This window comes from Brachyistius frenatus, unplaced genomic scaffold (assembly GCF_029030835.1).
Source record: "Brachyistius frenatus isolate BFR_SWC_R1_liver_20210118 unplaced genomic scaffold, ASM2903083v1 Contig_33, whole genome shotgun sequence".
Lineage (NCBI taxonomy): Eukaryota > Metazoa > Chordata > Actinopteri > Embiotocidae > Brachyistius > Brachyistius frenatus.
The window spans coordinates 1,745,242-1,763,636 of record NW_027210632.1 but is presented as its reverse complement, the minus strand read 5'-3'; the positions used below and the strand labels follow the sequence as shown (position 1 = coordinate 1,763,636).

Genomic DNA, 18,395 nt, shown 5'->3' with positions numbered 1-18,395 from the left:
TTTTTTTTCTTCCAGTAATTACATCCTTCCTTGCTGTTTCCTTTTGGTTAAAAATACAGTCAATAAAGTGGGACTTTGTTCAATAAATTCATACTGACCTTCTGTCAGTAGGCCTATATAATACATTTCCAACATTTTACTGACTACATTCCCAAATAAAGACTCCTGCCTGTTCCTTATGCTAACATTCTGGTGATTAAATATTATATATTCATATATATCTTGCTATATGTGGTATATAAAAATATACAATCATTGGCTAATGGTGAGACAAAAGATATCATCATTCACATAGGACCAATACTTTATATCCTTAGAGAGAGAAACCCATGCACATAAAACATTACTCGAGTGTATAATTCACCATGTTAGAACTTGGACCACCCTGAAATCCAAACATGGTGAAGTAAAACCTTCAACAATCCCACCAAAATACGCTCCATCTGACATCCTTACTCAGCCCCGACGCCCACATCTTCCCATTGTCATCAACCGCCAAATAGATTGTCATCCGTCTATCAGAAAACGAGCCTTTCATTCTCTCTATCTCCGTTTTCACTCGAGGAAGTTCACTGAATTTGAACTGTGCCCTCACTGGCAGAGGGGTGTGGTTTGAGTTGAACTGGCTGTAGGTGGAGATCCAGGGAGGCAGCACACACAGCTGCAGATCGTTGGCCTCATCAGCTAGCTTCTAACTACACTGAGGCAGACACCACAGGTACACACACACACACACACACACACACACACAGAGTATAGACTTAGATTGTGACAATGTAAAACACTATGATCAAAGTTATTAATTACACCTGTGATTTTCATGTTAATTAGTCAAATCAGCTGTTTAATAGGACAATAACTCCTGCTGTGGTCCTTTACCATTTTACACACTTCCTGTATAGAGTAATACCAATCTTAGTAGTTTATGTTTTAGCTGTTGGTATACAATAAATTGGCATACTTTAGCATTTTAAATAGGGTATAATGCATTGTCCAAAGTCAATGAAACAATGAAACTGTCTTTAAAAGGACGTCATTTAAACGTCATAAAGACACTATTTTACTCTTGTAGCTGTTTCATCACCAGCTGTAATAAATTCTAAAAGACCACTCTGGAGATTTTACACACACACATGGCCGGTCAGTTTGCTCACAGTGAGGACTGCATGGAAGACCGCAAGTGTGATGGTTATATTAACATCAGACTGGGCTTGAATACTAAACACTAAAACTACACTCTCTATGCCCAGAGTTTGCTACTTAGAATTAATGTGGTGTTGGGACACAGCTTCAGGTAACCTTTTCCTGTGTATTTTTCATTTCATGGCCAAATACAATGAAGTAATAGTGTGTGTGTGTGTGTGTGTGTGTGTGTGTGTGTGTGTGTGTCCTGTGAGTCATGAACCTGGATTCATTTTGACTGTTTCAGGAGCCAAACAACAGTTTAGAGTAATTTCGTCTTTTCATTAAAATTATTCTCACTGGTCTGTTTGAAATGTTAGCAGAGTAAAGTGTTGAAGACGAGGTGACAAGACACTACGGCAACACTTACGTATATTTTAGCGACACCTGTCTGAACTCGGGAGTAAACGTACTTTAGTTTACTTATTGTCTCATGTTTTGATAATCATATCTCTGTCCTTCTCAGGGTTACGAATCCGAATATAAACTAAGAGCCCATAAGACACAAGATATGCAAAATCACCTTCAAAGTCCCTCTATGCTGTCACCCAGTCAAAGTATTGATCTACAGAAGAAATATTGACTTTAATCACTGTTATGTACACAAAATAGAAAAAGCTACTCTGTCATAATGTGATATGTTACTTAACCTGATTGAAACAAAATAACTGCAAAACTTGGAACGCTCAACATGTGAAACTCATACAATACTGATGGCACACCCATGGAGCTCCAACCATTTAAAAGCTAGAACTGGAAATAAATAAGATAAAGGGATGCAGTCAAAAAAAAAGCATTGAGTCAGGGAGATGAAGTTAGTTGGTTTTGCTGCTGAATCACCAAATTAAATAATCACTTTTTCCACTGTGTCATCATTGGCTGTTTCTTAATCCACGAGCAAAACACAGATTTCAGGTCACCGTCTCAATTGCGATTTTTGACCAACACCCCGGCACGAGAGAGATAAATAAATACATCTTTACTATACTTCACTGCAATGCACCTGATTTCAAGTATGTTAGGTCTTTCTGGCATGGAAACCACTGAGTTTACTTAAACATATAACAAACAGAAAATAATACATTATGATATAGATTTTTCCCCCCCAACTTCCACGAACATATTTACTTCGGGAACCTTGTATACAGTCATAGTTATTGCATTGTTTTTGCATATCTTGTGGGTTGCAGGATTACAACCACTCATACCACTATACTGCAACAAGACACTTCATAGCTCATGCTAACCTATGTAGAACATAAAAAACTGCAATACTGCTCCACGCCACACGGGGGCACCACATGTCTTTGAATCTCCCTCACCTACAAGCCTTTCAACACACAACAAAGACTGGTTTTGCACCTGAGATGCCGGGTTACTTTTGTGTGTGTATCCATTATATAAAAATGGAAATTTATTAGGAACCGAAAAGCAAAGGGTTCGAACTGAATCTAGTTTATTTATTATTTGTGTATTTTATTTATCTCGGCCAGGTCTGAGTGTGGTTCTGTGTCGGACAATTCCTGGTAACTACAGTCCTCCACTACATGGTTTCTAATCTGCTTTGAGAGAGTAACATTCATGCCTGTTGCTAAACTAGCTGATAAAATGGAAAGCGGATAGCTTCACTGGCTCCCCTGTAGCAGCTTGGATATAAAAACTGCAATTCAGACGCCTGCTGGTTACATTTATCATTGAGAATTTAAGCCTAATAGTCATCAGGTCCATCAAGTATATCACCTACTGTCTCTCAAATTCATAGTCCAACAAAGAGCGGAAACAAAAACAAAAGCACAAAGTGAGATTGTGTTTAGCCAGATCCTGCACTGCACACATAACCAAACCTGCCTTTCTTCCTTTCAGACTTTTGACAAAAAAAAAAACTAAGAAACAGCCACTAGCCAGAAAGTAGCCTGCCAGCTTATGTTCCCTAATTATTCTAAGATAGAATAGTCCCTATTTTAATGGAGTGATATTTGAATAACTGAAAGAAATGCTGAATATATTTTTAAGAAGCCAATGATTACGTTTGGGGAGAATATTCCTTTAGACAACACAGTCTTCTTCAGACTTTGCAGTATGATCATAACCACAAAACAACAATAGCACGGCCACTAAAAAGTATTCAACATTCACATTTAGATTGCATAATAATGACAGAGGTCTGTTACTGGCACAGGATGCAGTGTATGGCAGTGTGTTCATGCATACCCTTCCCTGCCACAAAACTGCTCTGCTTAAAAAGTAGGAATTAGAGCTCAACAGTAAGTTCTTGATGGTAAACTAAGAAGAAAACTAATGATCATTGATTGGCATGAGACAATTTCTCTGCGTGGGCATTTGTTGTGTTTTAAAATTAGATTTTTAGAGATAAATCTTAAATACTGTGTCATTAAATCAGCAATGCTTCTTGCAACATATTTCAGTTTTCTTCAGAACTAAAAAGTGATCTTAAGTTTTAAACTGCTGTTATTAATGTCTTCACCCAAACATGAAAATTGACTTTCCTACAGGATCTTTTTCTGCTTTTTTAACTATATAAACCAAGATGTATTTACATGTGAGCACCGTTCGGTGGCTTTTAATACTTTCTCTAGTTGACTTTGCATTGGGCTTGTGGTGCTAACAGTAACTATGTTTTTCCAGATTTTCAGTGGCTTGCATACATTTTAGAGAGCTGAATGGAAATACTTCAGTTCTAAATAATAAGATGTTGTTAACATAATACAACTAATAAATGTGGCACTTGGTGCCGTGATGAAATGATGATGACAGGAATGATTTTTTTTTTTTTTTGGGAGAAGATACAATATCAAAGTGAGAAGTGCCCTGTGTGACGTACTGAGGCTGGAATACCATACCTAGCTATGGCCGTACCTTATCTCAAGTGAATCCAAACTATAATCAAGGAACAAACTAAAAATAGTCAATTAAAAAAATGTCAGGCTGCTACCTATAAGCCGTTGGAAAAAAACAAAACAAAAATCACAGGAGATCATCTGGGATGCAACTTCCCTCCGAGTTGACAGTATTGTGATAATTTATCTCATAAAACAAACATTTATCTTATCAATGATCAGTGAATTTCCTGCTTGCATTATAATTTTCCAGCTATTAATTTAAGCAGTAAATTATATCACAGCCAGGAAATTAGTTCATCACTAAGAGTGCTAATAAATGATAATGTTTCGTGATATGAGCCTCAGGCAAAGAGACGTGATTCAGAAGTCTTGCAGCATCTGTACACCAGCCCTAATAGTTCATTTGGAGTTTAAACTTGGATCAAATGATGTGATATGGGTGTGTTACAGCCGAGCGATCAGGGCACCGACCCCCCTCCCCTCCCCCAGTTAATTCACAAGGCGTCACTGTGGCAGTATGAATTTGGTGGTGCTTCTACCTTTCAGAGCCACCCCCTCCACCGTGGATAAGAAAAGCAGCCCAAACTCATCCTCTCTGTACATGCATCCTTCACTCTGACCTCGCTGGAGACCTGACGCCTGTCTACCTCTGAACGGAAAAATAAAGAAGAAGAAATTATGCAATGACTAGTTTTCAAACACAGAGTGACTTCTGACTGCACCTTGGCTAAAAAGTAAAAACCGTGCTAAAGAAATCACAAAGCTTTGGAAGCATGCCTGTCCATGGTAACCCTGTGTTAAGGAGGCCCATTATCACACACACACACACACACACACACACACACACACACACACACACACACACACACACACACACACACACACACACACACACACACACACACACACACACACACACACACACACACACACACACACACACACACACACACACACACACACACACACACACACACACACACACACACCATACTTGTAATGCTACCTTAATTTACTGTCTAGGCTTAAAATCAGCTTTTTAGAGTACATAAGTAACCACTCGAACACGCGCACATTCTCACACATTTTTTTTTCTCTTCTGGGAAAAATAAATAAATAAATAGATACAATCTGTAAAAGGTGCATACTGATAGAGAGAAAGACCCCCCTTTTAGATACACACGCTATCTCACGCACTCATACATCCTGTACTAAAACGCAAACACACATCCGCACGCACAAATATAGTTATACACTCGTACGCAAACACTACGCCCTGCTTCGATACTTAAAACCTCTTAAAATTCTCTTAAAATAAACCGAGCAAAAATACATTTATAAGACCAGCACCCCGATTGTGCAAACAAATCAAGGATAAATTAAACCAATAACATCATGAATATAAAACAAAATAGTCATGGCTAGCCAGTTTTGCACAATATTGAACTGTTAAATACATAGTGGGCGTGGTCTGTAGAAAGAGTGTGTGGCAGCAAATCCAATAGGATTCCACGCTGAGAGGAAGAGGAGGGTCTCGGAGAGGGAAGTGAGGTTGATTGACAGTAGATCCTGCGTGGATCCATGCCCAGAGTTTGTTTTCTTTTCAATCGGTCACTCCAAGCCTCTCCTCCACCCTGCCATCTCTGTTGCCCTGTTCGACAAACACACGCCTCCCCGAGGGCTGAAAAACCAAAAAACTCAGCAATGGAGGGAGAGGGATGGTATAATAACCAAAGAGGAGGGAGGAAGGATAGAGGAAGGAGTGAGGAATGGCGAAGTATGAGGCAGAAAAGGGGGCTCTCTGTCTCTGCTTGCTCCTTCCATTTCCTGTTTGGGGCAGCAAGTGGGTGTGGCCAAATGAGGAAAAGGAGGCGGAGCCAGATCAAGGTGACAGGCGAGGTGAGTTTGTCTCTCGCTGGAGTCTCACTGACCAGCAGAAAAAAAGAGCTGGCTAGCTTTCTGTTGGCCGGAGAGTGTCTCTCTCTGCCTGTGGCCCCCTATAGCAGCCCTGTTGTGGCTGTTGGACCATCCCTCAAATCCTTCCCCCCCTTGGCTGGGGGTGGTGCGTCATGTTCATCCCACCCCCGGGCTGGCAGGGCTGTGCTCCAAGGTTCCTTAGCTTTGGAAGAGGAGGAAAAATGAGATTTCAAACAGGGGTATTTCTCGCCCCCATTTAACTCAATACAGCGCTTCATCATCAGTGATCCAAGAAGGAGGAGTTGACCCTTGACCTCAAATGGGTGTGGTCAGATGGTGATCCTTAACTGACCCCTCCACAAGCTGGTCTGCTGTCCCCTACTTGGCATCATGGCGGCCAGACAAACAAACACAACACCAAAGTAGGCATAGGAAATGAAAACATTAAACATACTATGTCGTCTGCAGGAAATCCATAAAAGGACTTCCTGCCTCTGCTGTTTCCTGTCTACCTTTGCTTAATTAAAAATGTCCTTTGTTTTTGTTTGTCTCTACTTTTCTGCTCTTCACACTCTGAGGGCATGAGAAAACTGTGAGGCACTTTAGAGACACACTCAGACATGTGTGGAGAACACACACGCACACACGTACAAATAGAGGAAATCATAGATCACACAGACACACATAAGCATACACTCAGATAGTATATAGTGTGGTATATTTTACTACAAACATTCACACACATACTAACTCATATAAACCAACAACATCATAAACAGGTGTTCAAGGTTGCATCACTGGCCGCCATTGTCCAGAGCGACAGTGTGTGTGTGTGTGTGTGTGTGTGTGTGTGTGTGTGTGTGTGTGTGTGTGTGTGTGTGTGTGTGTGTGTGTGTGTGTGTGTGTGTGTGTGTGTGTGTGTGTGTGTGTGTGTGTGTGCAAAGGGGACAGACAGAGCCAGCCGCGGCGCTGTTAGCCAGCACTGACAAGCGTCAGTCTCCGATGATGTCAGAGGGGCCAGTTGGCCGATTGAACCCGTTGAGCCGACTCCTACAAGCTCGTCACACACTCCATATCCTCATCCTCCAATGGCCCGCTGTTCCTCTGTCGCGCCCCTCCAACCACAACCGAACCTCTGTGTTGCCCCTCTTCCATTCCTCCTGCCTCTTCCTCCTCCTCGTCTCGTCCTCTCCCCCTCGCCAGCAGCTCCTGCCGCTCCTCTATAGAGGACGGCCCGTGGACGGAGCCTCTGCTTCCTCCGGCCTCTCCCCCACCTTCGCTGGGAGTCAAGCTGACCGCTCGGTCCCTGTGCGTTGCTGCTGCTGCTGCTGCTGCTGCTGCTGCTGCTGCTGCTGTGTGGAAGGGGAGGAGGTTGCCGTTGGGGCTGTGCTGAGAGGTGGAGGAGGTGCTGGACGTGGCGTTTGTGGTGGGGTTGCCATTGAGAATGTTGTTGGCAGCATGCTCCATCTCCTCAATGGTCATGTCGCAGGCATCAGCCAACTCGACTTTGGTCGCCTCGATGAAGGACGGGTCCTGGGCGAAATGACCCAAGCCCTCTGATATTAGCACCTTGGGAGGGAAACAGGTGGAAGAGGAATGGACAGAGAAGGGAGGGAAAGAAGGTTTCATGTTTCATGTGTTGTTGAATACAGGCAAAATAACAAGTACAGTGTAACCTCCTTGCACCAGCACAAACAGCACACACTCACCGCCTCCACCAAACTGCCTGCGCTGCCGTGACACAACGAGCTGGAGTCTTTTCCCAGCAACGAGGGCACTGTGAGCGACACCGGCCGCTGTGCTCTTTGATTGGACGCTGACATGCTAGGGCTAGGACTGGGCACCCGGCTGTTCCCATTACTGTCGCTGTACCTAAAGGCAAAGCATTTGTTTATTAAAAACATTTGTCATTTATAGTCACTTAAACTGTTATTAGGGTTTCGACTGTCACTTGTAGCAGCTCTCCGTAAAGTATTCAGCCTTACCAGGGCCCACAGTTGACAGAGGGCAAGCTGGTGTTGAGCTTTTCATGGGAGTTGGAGCCCTCTAGTCTCAGAGAGGGAACTCGCTGGTAGGAGGCATCACTGCACTGAGCTAGAAAAACAAAACCCAGCAGTGAGGAGAACAAACCAATCTCAACAAATACAATGACAAAGCTGCAACATGTCGAGAACAATATGTGCATCAAAATGCACTACTCTGGTTTCACCTGTTTTCTCCCTCATTAAATGCAGGGATAATTATGCCTGCTGAGGAAATGTTTTGTTTTTTTTGGCTGTTGATGTGTGAGCAGGATGTGGTATACCTGTGGGACTGGCTGGAGGCGTGGAGCACAGCCGACTGAAGAGGGTAGGTGAGTGACTTCTTCTGAGCAGAGGACTCAGCCCTGCCACTGCCAGAGCCTGGAGGAAGAGGAGAGAGCAGTGAGAGAAGGAGCAGAGGCTGGGAGTTGAACCTCACCTACTGTATTTAAAATGTATTTACAGCGTGGTTATGTACAATACGGTGTCCTGGTCTTAATTTTGTGGGTGTCTACTACCTGATGATGTACAAGATGTAAGGGTACAGCCGTCTTCTGGGAGACGTCTGACTTCGACTGTCTCCGGAGGCACTCCAGATGGAAGGACGATCTCCGTCCTGACAACCACAACACAAATATTCAAATGTAAAAATGTGTAAATTACAGTTGAAGTAGGCATGGCAAAAACATGGACACACAAGTTTTAGAAAAGATTTGTATCTGTACATGTGTGTCTACTCACCCAGAGATGTGGGGCAGAGGAAGACTCTCCTGGGAGACTGCCACCCTCCTCCTCCTCCTCCTCCTCTTCTTTCCTCTACCCCTTCTGCTTCCTCCATGGGAGTCAACTGCTTACATGTTTCATCATGATACACGAGCCTAAGAAGTGTGCAGAGATATAGTTAGACGAACCTTGTGAATCAATAGAAACTAAATATTGTTTTTGAGGATGTGTGTGTGTTTCAACGGTACATGTCAGAGGAGAGAGAGTGGTCATCCTCCTGGTACTCCCTGTCATCGCCGTAATTCTCATCGTACGTCTCCTCCGTCGAGCCCTCCCCTCTTTGGATGATTGGCAGACGACTGTCACTCGAGTCCGAGCTACAAACACATAAACGGACATGCAAAACGACCAAACAAGCGAACAAACAGACAAAAAACACAAAATGAACATAAAACACAACAGATGTAAAAACTGGTAGACACATAGGCAAACAGATGTGGCACTCAGAAAAAAAAAAAGCAGCTGATTAGCAGCAAATTCAATAAAGGAGCTGAGGAGGAGGAGACTGGGAAACCCATAGAGGCTTAACTACTGCATGTAAAGGAGGAGGAGAAGAAGAAGTTGGAGGAGAAGCAGGCGGGAATACAGCTATTTTGTTGAAGCAAAAATGGTGAATAGCATTAAAGGCAACACCTGGAATATGACAACTGATACCAAGACTGAAGTTCAGACATCTTTAGAAAACAAAGAAGAGGGCACAGTAATGGAAGATTGTATTAGTTAATGTTGTTAGCTGAACCTCAGAGAGCAGCATTTTAATTTAGGCCAACAGGGAAATTAAGAAGGTGCTTTAACTTATGCTGTTGTCATCGTTCCAAGTGAAGGCCAATAAAATCAGAGCCTGTCAGTGTTTTTTTTTTATTTGTCTGCATAATACTGGATTCAATTTTGACATAAAATCTGTCTGTTCAAGCAAAGCCATACCTGAACACATCATATATTCTGTATTAGGCTGCATTGTCTTTGCATCTCAAAGATGTCGTCTCAGCAGTCACATCTATTTCATAGCACAGACTTAAGCTTCAAGAAGACAATCTGTCATTTGAATTTTAATCTTTTCTTCCTCACCAGATTGTTCACTTAAAAGATACAACATATCAGCTTTCAGAACTATCTCTAAATGGTTGTGTTTCAAATTAAGAGTCATAAAAAACTGCCTAGCTTGCAGGTTGCAGTACCCATTATTTTTTTTTATGATAAACTCACAAAAACACCAATTATTCTTTATTTATTTCAGGCAAAAAAAAACTAATGTTTGACTCAGAACAGCCTGGTGAAGAAAAACAAAATAAAAATTTCAAAATGCCATGATGTCCGTTTAATCAGCTATTTAAGGGCTCCACGGCAAACTCTGGGTTAGAACATCATTTAACTAAAACCTGAATGACTGTTCTTGACCACTTTGATCAAAACTGGGCGGAGCTTAAGATGTTGCTGAAATGATCAAATCCAAAGCTACAGTACATCAGGGAGTTTATACTTTGATTTGCCTGTGATGGAGCACTTGGATGGCTAATTTACTGCATCTAAGTAGGGAATGAGTAAAACTCTCTACTTTAACTTTAACCAGCAAACACAATTTGTAAACTAACTACAGTGCTAGAGACTGCAATTTACATTAAACCCCGAAGATTAAACACAACTAACATGATCATGGCTTTGCAATTGTAATAATAATTATTAATTATTATTAAAAACGTATCAGTACTATGACTGAATGTGTAATGTTCGCTCTGCAGGTGGTTCTAGTAGGAAGTCATGCCGTAATGCTTAAAATCAGTATGTACTCAGCCAGATCCACAATAATCTTGCCATCCAGTACCTTGTCATTGAAAACAGTATTGGTCAAGTGCCAATTTCAAAACATAGTAAGCAAACGTCATAGAAGTATACATTGTAGTTGTTAAGATGTTTCTTAGGATCAAAGTGTTAAGACACACCAAATATTAGACAGGCCAACCTGAGGCCGTTGTTTGTAACTAAAAAGGAGCAGCCATCACAAGACAATATCAGTTAGTCCAGTGGGTTCTGTTTAAGCTACTTTTTCCATAATTACACTGTAAAGTGAGCTATTACACTCAAAGTAGTGGATTAAGTATGAGCTTCCAGATGTTTCAGGCGTTAAAATCTATATACAGGTGAAGGAGAATGACCTGACATTGTGTCTAACCCAGACCTGCCTCACCATAAAATGAAACAGCAGCAATAGAAGCCCTCGATAGAAACGTCTATCTCTGGCTTATGTAGCTGATTTCAGAGTGGCAGCATGTAGACTGGCCTTTGCTGTAGACACTATAAAGCATTATGTGCATAGCAACAAGTGTCTATAGAAGTTTGACAGCTATGCTATTAAGCATCATGAAATGTTTTTGTGCGCAGTCAGGGAACTGACAGTATATATACACACACACACACACACACACACACACACACACACACACACACACACACACACACACACACACACACACACTTTCGCTCGCTATCCCCTGGCAACATACCGCATGAGGGTGTCATAAAAACACGTCCTGCTTGGCACCAGAAACAAAAGACAGGGAAAGAAAGCAAGTAGTAATAAAAAGGGAATCAAAGAGAGGAATCATTTATGTCCATACCAAAATAGCCTTTTTGTTAATTATGTTACCAAGCTCGGAAATTATATTTAATGAGGGCCCGGAAATAACAACGAAAGCGAATAATTCTTGCCTCAGTTCGAGAGCACATGAAATCAGAAAGAAATTACAGAGTGACCAAAGGAAAACCAGGTTAAGATAAAAGACACTGTCTAGCCTGCACTCACCTTTTAGGAGGAAAGCACCATGCAGATCTTGGCAGCAGGATGGGGGTGAGTGGCTGCCCTGTGTGTCCGTCCACAGTGCTTATCGACGGGCTTGGGAATCGACTGACGCCCTGGGTGGCCACCCCAACCATGCCAGTGTTGTTGGCATTGTTAATGTTGGCGTTGGAGCCTGATGAGGAGTAAGAGGAAGGGGTGAAAGTGGTCGAGTCCATGAGCTTCTCATGAGACGGGCTCTCGCCTTCACAAGGTGAGCCTTTCTGGCTGATATGCAAGGGACGCTGGGTAGTGAAGGACTGAGGGAAGGACCCGCGGCCATCGCTCTGGTTGTAATAGTTGACGTGGTTGCCAAACAGCCCACCCGTACGCTGTAGAGAGAGAGAGAGGAGAGGAGAGAGCGTGAAAGATGTAGGGACAGAAAATGGTGAAAAGAGGAGAAAATGAATGAAGAGACGTGAAGATGAGAATAGTGGAAAGAAGAAAGGGAGTTAAAATACTGTTGAAATTAAATATCTTTCTGCACACAACGAGTCAAGAGGGATCATTACTACTTCACATTCACCGCAAGCAGCAATAAAACTTTTCTCAGCCATGATGGAAATGCAAAGTTAAGGCCCTTTGTCACCAACCAACAAGAGCTATTATCTGCGATGCATCCCAAAAAAGACATCAGAAAATTTTTAACAGACAAAATCCTTGATATGGAAGCAGGAAAATAAGATTGAATGAACCAGGCACTTAATGTTTGAATAAAATGTCAATATTGCTTGATATTAACAATATATCAGAAGAGTGATCTCATTTTATTTCTGGACATTTGTAAGCACTTATTTCAGTTTATCTGTATTTATATACAATAAGTAAATGTAAAAAAATTCTGCAGCAAATGAAACAGAGCACGTGAATGTTGCGATGGTGGTGAAAATGGATGGCTGATAAGTGGCATAACTCACCCTCAGCAAAGGAGCAGGAGAAGCTTTGTGTGTGTGTATGTATGTGTGTATGTGTGTGTGTGTGTGTGTTAGACAGGCTTATAGTTACAGTGCTCAATTATTTGATTATGTGTTTGATTTTATGCATTGATCTGGTAAAATAATAGGTTCTACAACTCGTGGTCACTGGAAGTTCATTCAAAATCAAGATGAACAATTTTAAAACTGTAGTTCAGTATTTGTAGCCAAGCTATGCGGGGGAAAATGAGGCTTTTCAAATTTCTTTTTGACTCTGAGCACATGCAAGCGTGTACGTGTATGTGCATGGAGCGGTAATACGGCTTCAAGCTGACGCTGATCATCACTCTCTCTTTCTCTCGCTCTCTGGAGAGTGAGTGAAGGTGTGTGTATCCAACCTTTACCCTGAAGATATCATCCTCAGATGCCGCTGACACGGGCTCCTTCAGGCCTTTATCCAGCTCCTCCTCCACCGTCAGATCTCCAGAGATGGCCCTCCTAATCTCTGGACCGATGTCATGCAATGTCCGCAGGCCCGCCTACACACAGACCAAACACCACCAAGTGCTGTTTACTTCACACAGTGACACAGTGGCTGTCTGCTTTTTATAGTTCATTTATGAAATACAGACTATAGCCCCGCTCAAGCTTCATGCATCAGGTCAACATTCCCGGTCACAATGTAAATAAAACTTCTGTGTGTACCTGCAGAGAGAGGGCAGTTTTGGGGGGCACCTTGGCCACCAACCCTTGTTCTTTCCTCTTCTTAAACTTGCGGAAATATTCCTGGATGAGGAAGGTAGCGTAAAACTTCCCGACTGTCACCTCATCATCTGAAAGAAATTTTAAAACATCAGAATAAAATGACGCCTTACAGTATTTTTCAGAGAAGATGCTGCAAGTGATGCTGCCCAGGTTTGCTCATAGTAATAAAAGAAAATCACTGTCTGTAGAGTAATGACTTTGGACAGTGTTTACCTTTTCTATATGTGTGCATGTGAAGCAGTGTTGCAGGGTATACATACCACCAGCAGGGGGCACTACTTGATCCAAGAGCTTCATGCTGGTTCTCTTCCATATCTTCTTCACGATTGCCCTCAGTTCCTCATTGGCTTGCTCCAGGTTGCCTACACACACAATACAACACAACACAACAGTTTTCATACTGTACACTGTAGACATTACACTACAACAACCCAGTCAGCGTGGAGAGCCTTGACGCAGCCTCTGGATTTGTATCTGTGAGACAATATATTGTACATTTAACACTGAATCTAAGGATTACAATGACTCTTTGTGCCCGGAGGGTTACATTGTGTTGTTGGGGGTTTAATCAACACATCATCATGTTAAAAGAATATTTGGTTTCACGTTGCAGCCATGTAAGTACAGGTAAGAGACGGACAATGAAAATCCTCAATTGACTCATATGTTTCAGGAGAAAAAGCAACAGAATCAGGAGAATACTGGCAACAACGAAAGGCCTATTATTAGAGAAGCTTGTGAAGAGAAGGTCACCATTTTGATCCCAGTAGAATAAATTTAGGTGGGAAAATTGCTTCCTCCTCATTATCACTACCAGAACCCCAATTCCATCCCTTAATTCCCCAAGTAAATAAAGGGAAAAAAAAAGTTGACAGCCACATTATGCGCTATATTCAGTCTGTATGTGATGATTGTGTACGTGTGTGACTTGTGCCTCTACAGCTGTTTTCGGGTGTTGGTCCATGTGTGTGTGCGTTACCGTCCGTCTTGATCCTGAGTGCGGTTCTGACCAGAGCAAACAGCGTGGCGTTGAACATCACTGTTCCATCGCTGTTCAGAGGCATGTTCATCGACACCAGACGCTACATGAGACAGAACACACACAGCACACATACACACATTCACAGAGACACACAATCACAGATTTCTAGATGAATAAAATGATCAATTCAAAACCAGGTACATTTCCTTCAGAGCTGGCAACAGATACTGGCAGCTTGCAGTTTGTTGAAAACAAGCAGACAGTAGTTTGACATGATGGGCTGTAATTTCCCTTTAGAGAGGTTTTACAGATACTTTTTCTACATGTACGATTTGTTGTCAGTGAGCCATTTGAGTCGTTGTGGTAGGTGTTATGAGTTGTCCATATGTCATCACATTAATACAAAACAACATGATGAATTTTTGTAAATCAATCATTTGTGGTAAACAGACAGTTTTAATTCAGCCCAGAAACAATGAATAACATTATGAACACTTGAATTTAAAAGCCTCTTGAAATATTCTCTCCATTTTCTGCAGCTCTGCAACCTTCAAACCGTGTTTAGGAATTTGTGGGACTGTGTGTGTGTGTGTGTGTGTGTGTGTGTGTGTGTGTGTGTGTGTGTGTGTGTGTGTGTGTGTGTGTGTGTGTGTGTGTGTGTGTGTGTGTTCACCTTGCAAGCCACCCTGTGCGGACAGAGCTTTCCGAAGCCGAGAGGAGGCTGGATTCTCCGGAGCAGAGTCACCACATCGAGGTGTTTTATCCTCCCCCTGAAAACAGCACAGATGTCACATTAGAGAGACTGCACACAACCTCTGCCGATGACAGCGCCATTATTTTGATGGCGTCAGACTTACTTAGCTTCTGGGTCATATTCAGCCCAGATCCTCTTGAATTCGTCAAGGTGATGCGGCCCCAGGATTGACCAGTCACGCGTCAGGTAGTCAAAGTTGTCCATGATTACGGCCACAAACAGGTTGATGATCTGGGGAAAATCAGGAATCAGTCAGTCACTGCAGTATCAAACTGAAATTGCTTATAGATCATCTGTTTATAACCTGTAACATTATGCAGTGAATTACTCAATAATAACTAAATTACATTTTAAAAATTCCTTTCAAGGGAACAGTTTGACACTTTGTTTTCTTGTTGTGAGCGTGAATACTTTCCCTAACGTTAACCATTATTTGTGATTACCATAATCATATTGAAGACGCTCTATTAAAACAGTAAAATTCAAAACTTAGATCGTTCTTATGTCTCTGTACAAACCAGGAAGGCACAGAGCATGTAGAAGCTGACAAAGTAAATGATGGCAAACTGGCTGCCACAGTCCTCGTTGGTGGAGCTGTTTTCATTGGTCGATCCTTTCTCACATGGCCGATTGGGCGAGCACGCCAGCATGATCTCCTGCCACGCCTCACCTGTTGCACATCTGATAGATATACGCATGCGCACACACACACACACACACACACACACACACACACACACACACACACACACACACACACACACACACACACACACACACACACACACACACACACACACACACACACACACACACACACACACACAAAGACCACCGCACAACATAGACACAGATGCATGCAAAGATAACATGCATATACAGATACACAACAGAAGCGACGCACATACAAACGTATACAAAAGCCCGGATGTGTGCATGTATGCATACAGGCATACAAGCATGTTGTGTCACACACACACACACACACACACACACACACACACACACACACACACACACACACACACACACACACACACACACACACACACACACACACACACACACACACACACACAATTACAAAGACAAAAAAAGGGAGACACGTACACACATAAACACATATGTTAGTGTGTAATATTGTGAGCAGTATAAAAAAAACAATTATACAAAAGTTATTAATATGCTGGTACACTGAATTTATAAGGCAACCATAAATCTTTTTTTTTTTTGGTTTTGATATCATTGAACTTTGTCCAAATTCTATCGTTCTTCCATTCTGAATATTTCACTGCAAATAAGCTTTTTAACTCTGCTTTTGTTATTTTGCCAGGTGAGCATTTTTGGTTGGATTTGCAATTTTTTTTCTATTAATTTTTGAGTGTTTGCTGGATTAATATTATATGACAAACGTCTAAACAACTATAACTAAGGGAATGATAGTTGACTTCCTCACTTAAGAATAGTAAATATGAAGTATCCAAGTATGCTGTCTCTCTGAATGGAAGCCCAGCACTATGATATATTCCATTTAGGGGCCTGTCCAGAATATGAACGGATAGAAAAGATACTTGCTTCCAAATACAAAAAAGTTGGCAGCCATCTGATTTTAAAAAGTGATCCTATCCTTTCAGTTTCTGTGGCTTTTGTCCCCTGTATGGAACCTTACCATCATCACAACCAAACAGGGCAGAGAGGTTTCTGGGTGTAGGTCCAGGCAGTAAAATGCTTTATCAGTGGACTCCTCTGACACCTGTGAAGATGCTGTGCCCCTCAGTGGATCCGAATATTTTGTGGTAAATCAACATCGAGCCATTAAATTATGGCGATCAGCGGTACGGTGGCAGTAGCATGATCTCACAGTAAAAACTGAGCTCTTGTGCAGAAGTAGACTCACTGCATCAGACACATTTACAGCTTGACATTTAAAGAAATCCTGGCCTTTAATTAGCCCACTGCTGTCATACACTGTCAGTGATTATCTAAAATATACATGTATTTTGATTGTAAATATAACATAGGAGATCAAAAAGAAGAAAAGTTATTGATGTTTACGTGGAGTAACAAAAGTTAATTATGGAAAAGGGAGAAGAGCATGACACCACTGATAAAACAAAGGATGTTTATTTTGAATCTATGAACAAAGTGTAGATTAGAAGAAATGGGACAAGGAAAATGATGGGGATGCTGAGAAGTGTAGTAATCTTCCTCACCTGAAGAGCAGCAGCACTGCCTGAGGGAATGTTTGGAAATTGTTGTTCCTGTTGATCTGCGTGTGGTCCCGCAGCGCTATCTTACCAAACATCTGTACGGGAGGGGAGGAGGTAGTCACAGCACATGATGTCAGCATTGACAAGAGGAAGTCGATCAGAAATAAAGGTCAGCCGTCCCCGGCAAATCAAATCAAAGTGTCTCCCACTCATCATCAGTGAAACAAACTGTACAACAGCTTGAAGAGGAAACAGCAGGAGAGACAGAGAGAGGCAGCACAGGCACAAACAATAACTAGATAGAAGAGGGGGAAGAAAAGTGGAGGAGAGACTGAAGACGTGACCGAACGTGAACTCGGCATGACAAGACTCCAGGAGGACAGACACAGGACGAAGGCTTGCTACAGGAGAGAAGGAGAGAGAAGACAACACGACAGGGGGAGGGAGACAAGGGGACAAAACGACAGCTTACCTGCATGCCGATGACAGCGTATATGAAGAACAGCATCACTATAAGCAGAGCTACGTAGGGCAGAGCCTGAAGAGAGGAGAGACACATCAGTGACAAGTCGTCTGCACTATTATCCTGCACCCACGGCTGGAGTCCATTCACTTTCATTCAAATCTCACTCATCCAATGAATCCACAAATGATGTAGGAAGTTGTTTTTAAAAGGGTTGATAAACCTCACGCATGTATTATTTTTCCATTGTAGCAGCAGTTAATTTAATTCATTCGTACTTTATGAAGTGAAAGTGAATGGATCTACAGTCAAGTGTGGCACAACACCAAAAACAATCCCAGACAAATCATCTGACTTCGGAGCAAAAGCCCTCAGTAAAATACAAACTGCTCCCTGGATTTAGCCAGGAGACCAGTTCCAACATATTATACATAAACCAAACAGGTATTTCTTCTGTATTTATACACCTGGTTAACTGTGTAGAACTGAGCTTCTGGCTAATATCACCCCTGTGTCTGGAGAGTAGGGCCAAGTCATGATGAATAAATGAAAAATGTGATAATGTGTTTATTACACTGATAAATAAGTAAACAGGACCGTCTAACCTCAAAATAATAAATATAAGAATACGTTTATGATTACTGATGATTTTAATACTTGACACAAGTCAGTTTTTTTGCAGTCCTACCGATGTTTTGAATTTCAACATG

The 18,395-nt window shown here is 42.0% G+C and overlaps 1 protein-coding gene across 9 annotated transcripts in view; it reads right to left on the bottom strand.

Annotated features, from left to right (window-relative positions):
* Nucleotides 1-4,940: 4,940 nt before the first annotated feature.
* cacna1c (calcium channel, voltage-dependent, L type, alpha 1C subunit) overlaps nt 4,941-18,395 on the bottom strand; it is a 178,564-nt gene continuing 165,109 nt past the window's right edge. For 5 of the 9 annotated variants that reach the window (XM_069700296.1, XM_069700299.1, XM_069700305.1 and 2 more), the window contains 18 exons: nt 17,695-17,760; nt 17,226-17,317; nt 15,531-15,693; nt 15,116-15,243; nt 14,932-15,028; nt 14,256-14,358; nt 13,537-13,638; nt 13,217-13,344; nt 12,910-13,050; nt 11,565-11,929; nt 11,266-11,292; nt 8,953-9,081; nt 8,723-8,859; nt 8,500-8,597; nt 8,266-8,362; nt 7,946-8,054; nt 7,670-7,832; nt 4,941-7,529 (listed from right to left, as the gene is read on the bottom strand). In XM_069700296.1, the coding sequence (XP_069556397.1) occupies nt 7,011-7,529; nt 7,670-7,832; nt 7,946-8,054; nt 8,266-8,362; nt 8,500-8,597; nt 8,723-8,859; nt 8,953-9,081; nt 11,266-11,292; nt 11,565-11,929; nt 12,910-13,050; nt 13,217-13,344; nt 13,537-13,638; nt 14,256-14,358; nt 14,932-15,028; nt 15,116-15,243; nt 15,531-15,693; nt 17,226-17,317; nt 17,695-17,760 (2,664 nt within the window). In that variant the 3' untranslated portion in view covers nt 4,941-7,010. The remainder of the gene's footprint in view (nt 7,530-7,669; nt 7,833-7,945; nt 8,055-8,265; nt 8,363-8,499; nt 8,598-8,722; nt 8,860-8,952; nt 9,082-11,265; nt 11,293-11,564; nt 11,930-12,909; nt 13,051-13,216; nt 13,345-13,536; nt 13,639-14,255; nt 14,359-14,931; nt 15,029-15,115; nt 15,244-15,530; nt 15,694-17,225; nt 17,318-17,694; nt 17,761-18,395) is intronic. The other 4 variants (XM_069700304.1, XM_069700306.1, XM_069700298.1 and 1 more) reach the window with 3 other exon arrangements.